Raw genomic sequence first — 11,106 nt, forward strand, 5'->3', positions numbered from 1 at the left:
CTGCCTGCTTTTTTCATGGGGGGAAAACTGATTTTTTGAGCCCCCTAAAAGTAAAGCAAGATTAGTTGTAAGACTTTGCCCTCACAGCATGGTTCATAAGCATGTATTAAAGCACTGAATATTTCTAATGATAGTAATAAATATCTGGATTTATAAAAAGTATTTTTTTCAGTAGGTATCTCCAGGTGATTTCCACAGTCAGAATCATCAGGTTCTTTAATTTGTCTTGAATCTTCTCTGTTTTTCTAGTCCCAGATTCTAGTTCCCTAGATTCTAGTCCCTAGATTCTAGTTCAGATTCAGCAAGTTATTAGGCTTGCCCTACTTCTAAACTCGAGTCAATGGGACTTCAAATTGATTCCACTGGAAAACTAAAACACAACCCCTTTTTTTAACAGCTATTTATAAGGCATCACATTTGCTGCTTATTAAGACCAAGCTAAATAGTTCCACATTGATAAAAAAACCCATAAAACCCATCATAGAATCCTAGAATGGCTCAGGTTGGAAGGGACCTCAAAGATCATCTACTTCAACTCCCCTGCCATGGGCAGGGCCACCTCTCAACTAGACTCAGCTGTTCAAGGCATCATCCAATCTGGCCTTGAACATCCCCAAGCAGGAGGCATCCACATTATCCTTCCTGGACAGCCTGTTCCAGAGTCTCATCAAGCTCATACAAAAGAACTTCTTCCTAAGAAGTTCTAACCCTGCTCTCCCTCAGCTTCAAACCATTCCCCCTTTGTCTTGTCTCTGGACACCATTATGAGAAGACCCTCTGCAGCCTTCCTGTAGGCCAAGATCAAGGAGAATGGGCAGCCCTTTGCATGAACCCACCACATGCAACTACTTTTTAGTTTCACAGTAGACAACCTGAGCTGAAAGACAGAGTTCTGTGCATAAGATAATACCATTCAAGCTGGTAAAGTGCTTGTGATACTCTCAGATACAATCATCACAGTACAGAAGGAGAAAGTGTCTGTGGGAAAAGTCTACATCATTTCCTAAGAGAGTCATGATTTCCTAAAGGATCTATATATTATGATCCCTAGTAGTACAGGATTGAAGGCATCTCAGTATTCTGCACCCTGATTTTGCTGGTCAGTTCTATATCCAACACAGTTCAAGGTGTTTCCTACCAAATGCTTCTCTGAAAGAAGCCCATACTTTGGGCTTTACAATTTAGTCCTCAGGCACAACATGGCATGCAACACTTCAGAATGCCCTTCACCATTCTGTAAAATCCTGTCTTTATGAAGGCAGGCAATTGGCAGCTACACTTGGAAGGCTAGATACAAGGGTTTCCCAGAAGCAGACATTTTCTAAAAGGAACACCCAAGTTTCTGGAAGAGCAAACACCAGATTACTTTAAGCAATAGAGAGAAATGAACCTTGTGGTTTTAAATCAGTAATCAGTTTTGCTATGATTATTACAAGAGGCACAAACCTCACACTTGCATATGTTGTTAGCCTCTATATAGAGCTATTTCTATCAGGAACTATTACTTGCCAGCCTCTTTCCCCATTCCTATCCATCAGCTCTGTAATGATGATGGGATAAAATTATATGTTCTATAATCCAAATGTTTGCCCACAACTCCTTGACTAGCATCTACTCTTACAAGACTCCTAGGGAGCTAACCTGCAGCTGAGAAAAAAAGATCAAGTACATTTGGTCTAAAATGCCTGTGAGCTTTGAAGTGTAATTACAGGAAAATAGAGACAGTTTTATTATAGAATGCTGAAATCCTGAATGAATATGATCAAACCCAGCACACAAGGTCCTCTGCTGCTAGATGGAAGTTCTTCTAGCATGTTAGCATTCTGTGATTTCACAAAAACACAGAATGGCAGGGGTTGGAAGGGACTTAAAAAGATCATTGAGTCCAACCCCCTGACAGAGCAGGATCACCCAGGGTAGGTCACACAGGAACACATCCAGGTGGGTTTGGAATGTCTCCAGAGAAGGAGACTCCACAACCTCTCTGGGCAGCCTGCTCCAGGGCTCTGCCACACTCACAATGAAGAAGTTTGTTCCTTCTGTTCCTGTGGAATCTCCTCTTCTCCAGCTTGCACCCATTGCCCCTTGTCCTGTCATTGCACATCACTGAGCAGAGCCTGGCTCCATCCTCCTGATGCTGCCCTGCACATCTTTATCAGCATGAACAAGAGCACCCCTCAGACTCCTCTGCTCCCAGCTAAAGAGCCCCAGCTCCCTCAGCCTTTCCTCAGCAGGGAGATGTTCCACTCCCTTCAGCATCTTTGTCACTCTGCACTGAATTCTTTCAAGCAGTTCCCTGAGGTCCTTCTTGTATTGAGGGTCATATTGTTAAAATTAGAATGGAGCCTGCATCTTAGGCAGGCACAAAGGCAAGCAACAATCTCACTATACAAAATACTATTGATCTGGGGTACTAAGACACATGCTATAGGTGTAAAGTGGTCTTTTGGAAATCTTTCAAAATCAGCATTTTGAAAAGATTAGCAATATTCAAGGAGCAGCCTTCTTAGAAGATAATATACCACAGGCTGCCAATTCCTAATTGGCAGTGACAGGGTACTGAAATTATTGTGACTTTACACCAGGCAGATACTGAAATCAATATGCTGGAATGCTGAATCCTAGCAAATCAAATAATATATCAAATTGCATCAAGAAAGTGATGCAAAATTCTGCTCTGAGCTGACATAAGGATTCTGGTTTTATACAACTAAGTGAGAAGGGCACAGTTTTGAAAGACTTTGGGATTATTTGACTACCTGCCCTTAAGATTCTGCCCTGACAGTGAAGTCACTGTTAAGAAATATTAAACAAAATGATTCTGCCCTGACAGCAAAGTCACTCTTCAGAAATCTTAAACAGAATTCAAGCATTTATTGCTAAATGAGTCAAATCATTGGTGAATACCACAGAACCTTAGTGGAATTCCAAATGGATTTCTAGCCCTCCTCCTAAATCAACATCACCCCAGTGGCCACTGGCACTGAGAAGAAATTCAGCATGCAGATAAAATGCTGATCATGTACTATAGATGCATACTGGAAATGAAGATTCTGAGGTGTAAAGCAAAAGCAGAGTTGTGCTCAGAGGCTTTGCCTGTCCTGACTATATTTAGCTACCTGTAAGAATAAGGACCATGGTGACTACTCTGTTAAGGTTCACTACAGACAATGTGTTCAACAGCATCACAGTATGGTGACCTTAGGAGAGCAGCGAGTCCAATACCCTCACCAAGGCAGGCTCACCTAAAGAAGGCTACAAAGGAACACATCCAAGTGGGTTTTGATTGTCTCCAGAAATGGAGACTCTACCACCTCCCTGGGGAGCCTGCCTCAGTGCTCTGTCACCCTTAAATTAGAGAAGTTCCTCCTCACGTTTAGATGGAACTTCTTATATTCAGCAGCATCTATTCACACTCAAATACGTATCTTGCAAAGGGAATTAATGTCTAAATATGTTTTACTCAGGGCAAAAGAATTAATTAAAATATGAGAATTTTTAAAAATATAGAAGTACTGGGAGACCTTTTAAAAAGTTAACACCAAGAAGTAAATAAGCACAGCAAAGACGGATGCAACAGATTCAGAACCCAAACAAACAAATCTCAATGCTGGCTAGCCTGAGACAGATAGAATTCCTTACCAAATAAATAAATTAAAAATTCAACAAATAGAAAGAAAAGAAGAGAAGAGAAAGGGGAAGACAAGAGAAGAGAAGAGAATTGAAGAGAATTGAAGAGAAGAGAATTAGAAGAGAAGAGAATTAGAAGAGAAGAGAAGAGAAGAGAAGAGAAGAGAAGAGAAGAGAAGAGAAGAGAAGAGGGAAGAAAAAAGGACAAAGGAAAAATCACAAACCAGCAACTCAGTAGAACAGTGAGAACTCAACATTTTTTCAACAGGAATGCTTTGCATTCACAAAGCAGTTGTCTCTATCCCATTCTACTATTGAAGCAAGTAGGCAAGATCTATTTCTAAAGGAGAAATTATCCTGTACATCATTTTCTATTGTCTTGTGTTCCCAAAAATTTACAGCCAGCCAAGCAGAAGAGCATGGAGTGACAAGAAGCTTGGGAGAAATTCCTCCCAAATCAGGATTTGGGAGAATACCTGCTTTATATTTCCTCCTATTTTCTCAGGCAGGATACTAGACAAGGTGGAGGGGGTTTTTGTTATATAAATGATGGTGAAAGGAAAATTCTATAGATGTGTTGTTTTTTTTTTCCTAAAGTTAGAGGATCATATTTTTATTAATTTACTATTTAAGATAAGGGAGCTGCTTCTGGAATTCGAACATAAGGAGCACAAGAAAAGGAATCACTGACTGGCTCAGTCTGGAAGCGACCTCAGAGATCATCTACTCTATCCTCCCCACTACAGGCATAAGGTGGCTCCCTGATATGAATTCTATCTTCTCCTTACCTGACTTCATTCCTTTAAAATCTGGTTTTGAAGAGCAGTCTTTTTAATGAACAGCTCTCCCTATCACAGAATCAAGCCATGCCACTTGATGGCCTTTCAGGGACTAATAAGTCTTTACTGAAGAGAAGATTGTGATGCATGTCAAAACCTTATCAGAGAACTGATCTGGCATTCAGGGTTTATTTTAATGCTAGTCTTATGCTTAACTAAATTGATTGTAATTTTGTATATTTTTTCTCTCAACTGAGTCACTATTTCTACATGAAATAACATCCCCTATTCTGATTAAGTATTAAATAGAGATTCTGTTTCCTCTTTTAGAAGGCTCTTGCACTGTCTTTACTCACAAGAACATGGCATATTTGGGGCATATGCCATAAGAGGGCATATTTGCATGTCCTCTGGACTGCACCCCCTTGATACTCAAGCAAAAGTACAGTCCTTTTTCTGTGATTCATGACTTTTTCTGTGATTCAAGCTCCCATCAGAGAGTTTAGATCCTCTCTAAACAAAAGGCAGGACTGAACACAACAAATCTGATTCTTTCCTGCTTTACAGAGCTCTTATACTGGGGTATAAGCTAGTCCTGGTTTAGATAGGTAGAAGAACAGTTAAGCCTTACTAACTTCACATCAAACTAATAACTGGCCCTAGCCAGTTCACTTTATATATAACTAATAATATAGTTTAACTGGGAGCATCTTGAACTGGGAACATCCTTTAACTAACTGGAAGCATCCTTTAACTAACTGGAGGCATCCCTTAACTAACTGGAAGCATCCTTCAACTGCAAGCATCCTTTAACTGGTAATACTACTATGGGTCTCCCAAAATTAATAAATTTAGATCAAACTCCACTCCTCTAAGAAAATCTTACTTCAGGATAAATAAGGAGATTTTCAAAGAGGATAATTTACAAAAAAGCCCACCACAATTTTTATTTTTTTAATTTTCCTTCAAAATAAATTCTATTTGAAATTGCATCCTAAGCCTTCAAATGTTGGCTCTAAATTCTGTGATTCTATAAATCAATTATTTCTCATCTCTCAAATGTGCCAGTCAGGAGAGAAGATTTCTGAAAGGTTTTCTTTGTTATTGTTGATATTGATTCTTAAAAGTCCTTGTTACACTGTCAATTCTCTGCCTTATCAGACTGCAGATGCAGAATCACACTAAATCCAAGACAGAAATAAAAAGGAAAACATAAAATTGTTTTTAAAATCCAAGGAAAAGAGTATCTAGTGATGCTGTTTTATCTTCAAAGAATATCTAATGATCACTTTTTATTGTTGAAGAGTATCTAGTGATCACTTTTCATCTTTAAAGAATATCTAGTGGTGCCTTTTCATCTTTAAAGAATGATCACTTTTCATCATTAAAAAAAAAAGAAAATTATCAACAAGGACTTGTGGTTAAAAAACCAGAAATATTTGTGGTTAAAAAATAAAAAGTTGGGGATTTTCCCCCACCTAACCCATTTTTAGTCAAAAAGCAAAAGAAGAGAGAGAGTGAAAAGTCAGAAAACCCCCACCAGAGCTTTGCACTCTGAGATGATTCTCCATCCTTCAGCAGCCTCTTACAAAGGTTTGTAGGAAATTGACACATGCAGGAAGAAAAGAGTAAAATTCAACCTCAGAATTTCTGGGCTGGCTACAAAACCAAACAACAGCCAGGGTTTCTTTCTTGGCAGACACAATGGTGGTGTTTGTCCTTCTGCCTCTTCTATTTCTTACAATATTAAACCTTTTATAAAACAGTTCAGTCCCTTTAGTTGCACACAGGAGTAGCTACCAATCCCCTTCATCAAAACCTGCCCAAGGGGACTATCTGTTCTCAGTCAACAGCACAGGACTAGTTCCATTTTATTGCTATCAGTGGAAATGTTGCCTCCTGTTTCAGACTGAATCAGAACCTGAATACTTGATGACCCTTTGCTGGGAGAGTGTGCTAAAAATCTGCAGTCTTGCTAGTGTGCTAAAAATCTTAAGTCTTACTATCATTTTATAAGGCTTCTTAGTGGTCAAGGGATATGTGAGAGCAATCTTGATCTCACTCATGTCAGTTGTAAAATCCCCAGTATTAGAATGAAGCCATAAATTCGGGGGATTCTAAGTATTACTTTCAGTGTTATCTTCCTCCAGGGTCTATAAAATTTTTTAATACATATTTATTTCAATAACATTCCATCTAAACATAAAAATGGTCCTAAGAAAAAAAACCCCAAACTATTGAGCTTATCATTATAAAAAGATAAAATTTCCTCTGATACTATTTATTTGACATATACTATATATTTTGAGTAACTGCAAGGAAACCACCTCTGTTTTAAATTAAAGGGCATATAAATGCCTAATAATATATAATAATAGTCATGCCTAATAATACATATATAATATATGCCTATATTTGCCTAATATTATAGGCATTATATATATATTATATACAAATGTTGCTTTAACCAAGCTGCTACACATCCCAATTTCCCTTTTTTTCTTCTTTTTATGGTTTATAATAGGCCCTAACTCAAAGATACTAAACCAACTTCATATTTCCCATACCCCTCTGTAGTCCCACCTGTGAAAACTATACATCCAAATACTGAATCCATTGGTATGGTCTCACCTACTATAAAAAGGTATTGAATTTCAGAGCTTCTGGGCCTGTGTGCTATTTGAAAGCACCACCTACCATTTGCTCTTCGCTTATTAAGGACTATTTTCAAGTGTTAATAGGGTTTGGGTGTATGTTTTTCTCTTTTAATGAATGGCAGATGGGAGGTAAACAGTTGATAAACAGGATGCAGGATGACTGTAGTGTTTGGAGTATTGACACTAAGGACAGAAGGTGTTACATAATAAAGCACAGTCACAAAATGATGTTTTCCTCCTCATAATGAGTGAAATCTGATAGAAATGCTAAAGGCAAATTGTTCAGCCATAAATGTCATGCAGCCACTCGGCGAAGATCTTCATTTGGCCTCGATAATATCTTATTTATTTTTACCTTTTAACATTTTCAACTTAGGTCTCTGCTCTCCAGTCTTGCCATGATCATATTTTCCTTTGCTACCCTGGCTCTCATTTCATTCCTACACCTTCACATCCTGTGGTAGGCACACAGCATAGGTAATTTCTACACCTAAGCAGCTGTAAGTAATGACACATTTACTAGCAAAATAATAAATAAATAAAAGTCCTAGATGCATCTACAAAGTAAATGTTCACACTCCTTCCACTTGCCAAAAACAATGGGCACCAAGTACGAATCATGTTCTGCGCTGTGATGTAGCTGTACAAGGGATCTGTGAACTGCTGCTTTTCTAAATCTCTCCCTTTCTTGGTAAAATATTCTTTCATTTTGTGGTCCTGGAGGATGTACATCTTAGCATTTTGTCTTCTCCCCATCTGACTGGCAGGGTGAATTGCTCAAACACACTGCAAAGAGGTATCCTTCGCACACAACCCACTGCCAAATATTCCTCCTCCCCAGCAACAATTTCAGGAACTCACAAATAAATCACTGATTTGATTTCAACCACGTATCAGAGGCAAGTATCAAACACAACGGGGACTCTGGGTCTCCCCTAACCTACAAAAATAAACCCAGGTTGGGTTTTGGCGTTTAATTCATATAAAATTCCATCGCTGCCAAGCAGCCAACAGCTGCTTGGGACAAGTGTGTCTGTCCCCTCTCTTGACTCCAGCCAAGCATCACGCTGGCTACCCCTTCCCACTTGGGTAACACCCAGGAGCCATCTTTCCTCTGCCTGGGACAAGCCCAAATCACACCCCGCCTCTGGGAGACACCCAAATAGTGCCCTCCTTCTCCTCCTCCTCCTCCTCCTCTCCCTCCTCTCACCCAGCCTCGCAGAGAACAGAAGAGCGATAGCACCATGGTCAGCCACAGAGACACGTGGAGGGTGGGGAGGGGAAGGCAGGGAAGAAGGGAGCTGGAGACTCAGCAGGGAGGGAGAGGAGATCCACTCATACAGATGAAACTCCATGCAAGCCTGGCCTTCTACCCATCCCCTCCAGGGAGCCACAGGGAAGGGGGGCAGTGGGGTGAGCCCTTACCTTCGCTGCAGTCCTTGCCCCGGAAGCCCGTCTGGGAGCAGTCGCAGACGGCCTGGTCGTTGAGCACCGAGCAGACGCCCCCGTTGAGGCAGACGTCCTCCCTGGCGCACAGGCGGCTCTGCTCGTCATCCAGCCGCACCTCCTGGCTCTCCACCGGCGATGCCTGCGTGTAGTTGACCCGGACGTCCGTTATCCAGCCCTTGAAGGGCTCCCGGTCCTTGACGGAGGCCAGCGTCAGCTTTAGCGTGGCTGACCGCAGCTCAGGCGGGAGCCCCCCTAAGAAGAGGCCGCTGAAGACAGTCATGTCCCGCCGCTTGGACTTCACCTCCACCCACTTGGCCTCGGCCCGGTCGATGATCAACGTCGTGTTCTTGAAGTGGCGGCGGATGACGACGGCGTGCCAGAGATTGTCGTTGACGGCCGTGTCGGAGAGCAGGGTGGCGGGTTCGGCGCAGAAGATGGAGAAGCTGAGCTGCAGCCTCCCGCCCTGGGTGAGGATGAGCTCCAGGAAGTCACAGAAGCCCTCGTCGTCAAAGTAGAGCACCAGCCCACTGGAGCTGCGCGTCTTCATGTTGAAGCTCATCTCGCTCTCGCAGCAGGCGTTCCACTTGGGGAAGCGGGTCCACTGGCCCTCCGCCCCCGGGAACTCCAGCCCGCTGCCCAGCTCGGCCCAGCAGCCCAGCAGCAGGGCCAGCCAGAGCAGCAGGCAGCCCCCGCGCCGCACCAGCGCCGGCCCCATCCTGCGCGGCCTGGGGCGGGCGAGTGGGGCGGCAGGGCCGGCGGGGGACGGCGCTGGGGCCCCGGTGGCAGACAGGGTAAAATCTTGCCGGGCACAGGCCACGCTGAGAAGTTTGGGCACGCTCACCCCCGCCCCTGGGTGCAGGGGGTCACTGTGGGGGACTCCCTGGGGCGGGGGGCTGCAAGTGGATGGGGTTAGGGACCACCAGAGGGGACCCGCAGTTGGGAGAAGATGCCGTTGAGTCTCTTCACTGCTTGGCCAGGCTTCGCAAAAGGTGTCCTGGGGTGGGTGAGTCAGCAGAAATTTTCCCCAAAGCCAACATTACCAAACTAGGAGAAAACCCAAGATCAGTGGCAAAACCCTCCTCCAAGTGGATCCACCAACTCAGCAAGACTGTAGCGATATCCCAGCACGTAAGCACCTCTTTTTACATCCTCTCTGCCAGCTGTAGTTTCCCAGGAAGCCAATTACCGATCCCAGCGCTTGCCTCCCTAGGACAGATCCTCTTGTCAGATCACGGACTGTCTGCCATGGTGCTAGAGCAGCGTCAGCAGATGACAAGACTCATCGCTCATGGTTTCCTGAGCTGCTTCAATCCCAATGGGGTTGAAACCCAGAAGCTGTCAAACAGCCGAGTGGCTACTTGACATGCAAAGCCTGACAGCTCCTCTTCTGTTTGCTTGCAAAAGGCCAAGGCTAAGATCCAGGGGGGTGATTTTCCTCGATTGTTTCTGTCTCTAATCTGCAAGGAATTGAAACAGAATAATAAGAAGCGATGACTAATAACATGATAAATCATAAAGCTGATCAATAGTGGATGCTTGTGATTAATTTTTTTGGTCAACACTAGGAAAATGAACTGCTGCTGTAATTTTGGAATTAGTGAGAAATCCTAATAATCTGCAGCACTAAATCTAAACCTCAATGGATATGCTTAGACCAGATCCTGCTTCCATGGCATAACCTGTAAGTCCACTACTTACCTTTTCCAAAAACTTTCGGATATTTTAGGAGCACATTTTATTCTTACAGGGACTATGTCAAGAAGAGAAGGTGGTCTTTATGCTGCCACTTATTTGTGGCAACAGCAAGCACCTGCGAAGCAATAAGGTCCTATTCATGTCGACGATGCTACCAAGCCCCGTTCTAGCTCTTTCCAACACAGCTCAAAACCATATAAAGTGACCTGAGCTCCCAGCAGGAGCTGGCAGGTTCCACTGTATGTGGCACACTTACTGGTTTATTTTCATGGGGCGAGGAAGAATTACAATGGTTTCTTAGAAGGCTTTTTTTGAACGTTTCAAACCACATTTTATTCCCTGCCACCTGGTTTCTTTTAGTGTTGAGACTCTCTGTTATGGCCAGGGAAAATCCAATTCAAGGCAGCTCTGATGTTGGCATTATTCACAATGCAGATCAGCTAATCCCAGGTGTTAGTCCTCTGAAATGGGCTGCAGCATTTTATGTCTGTTTACTCGCTGCCCTTATTTAAGAGGACAACTCCTCATTTTAAAAATAATATATATGCCACAGTTTGCTCTCTTCCTCTGAAGAGGTCTCTGCATTCAAAGCGTTTCAGCTGAGAGGCTCCCCTCTCCGGTTTTCTCCCCCTAAGCCCTTATCTCATTTCTGGAAGGTGGGTATTAGCAGATCTCTCCTGATGGAGGAGAGGATCTTCAGCACCTCCCTCCCTCACCGCTTCTCCTTCACCTCCCTCCCATTTTTCAGCCAGCAGCACTTAGGCAGGCAGAATACCATGTCCAGAGCTGCTGCCAAGCGCTTTGCTGGGCTAGTGTGCATGTCTGAGTGGGGAGAGGGGGCAGAGATGAGCCTGCCAGAGCGAAAAACCTGCTTTAATGCCGGCACACACCTCAGC

The 11,106-nt window shown here is 43.2% G+C and overlaps 1 protein-coding gene across 17 annotated transcripts in view; it reads right to left on the bottom strand.

Moving 5' to 3' along the window:
- Nucleotides 1-9,230, bottom strand: part of NRXN1 (neurexin 1) — a 767,737-nt gene extending 758,507 nt beyond the window's left edge. For all 17 annotated transcript variants that reach the window (XM_054395842.1, XM_054395825.1, XM_054395833.1 and 14 more), the window contains exon 1: nt 8,492-9,230. In XM_054395842.1, the coding sequence (XP_054251817.1) occupies nt 8,492-9,230 (739 nt within the window). The remainder of the gene's footprint in view (nt 1-8,491) is intronic.
- Nucleotides 9,231-11,106: the final 1,876 nt, after the last annotated feature.

This window comes from Indicator indicator, chromosome 2 (genome assembly GCF_027791375.1).
Source record: "Indicator indicator isolate 239-I01 chromosome 2, UM_Iind_1.1, whole genome shotgun sequence".
Lineage (NCBI taxonomy): Eukaryota > Metazoa > Chordata > Aves > Piciformes > Indicatoridae > Indicator > Indicator indicator.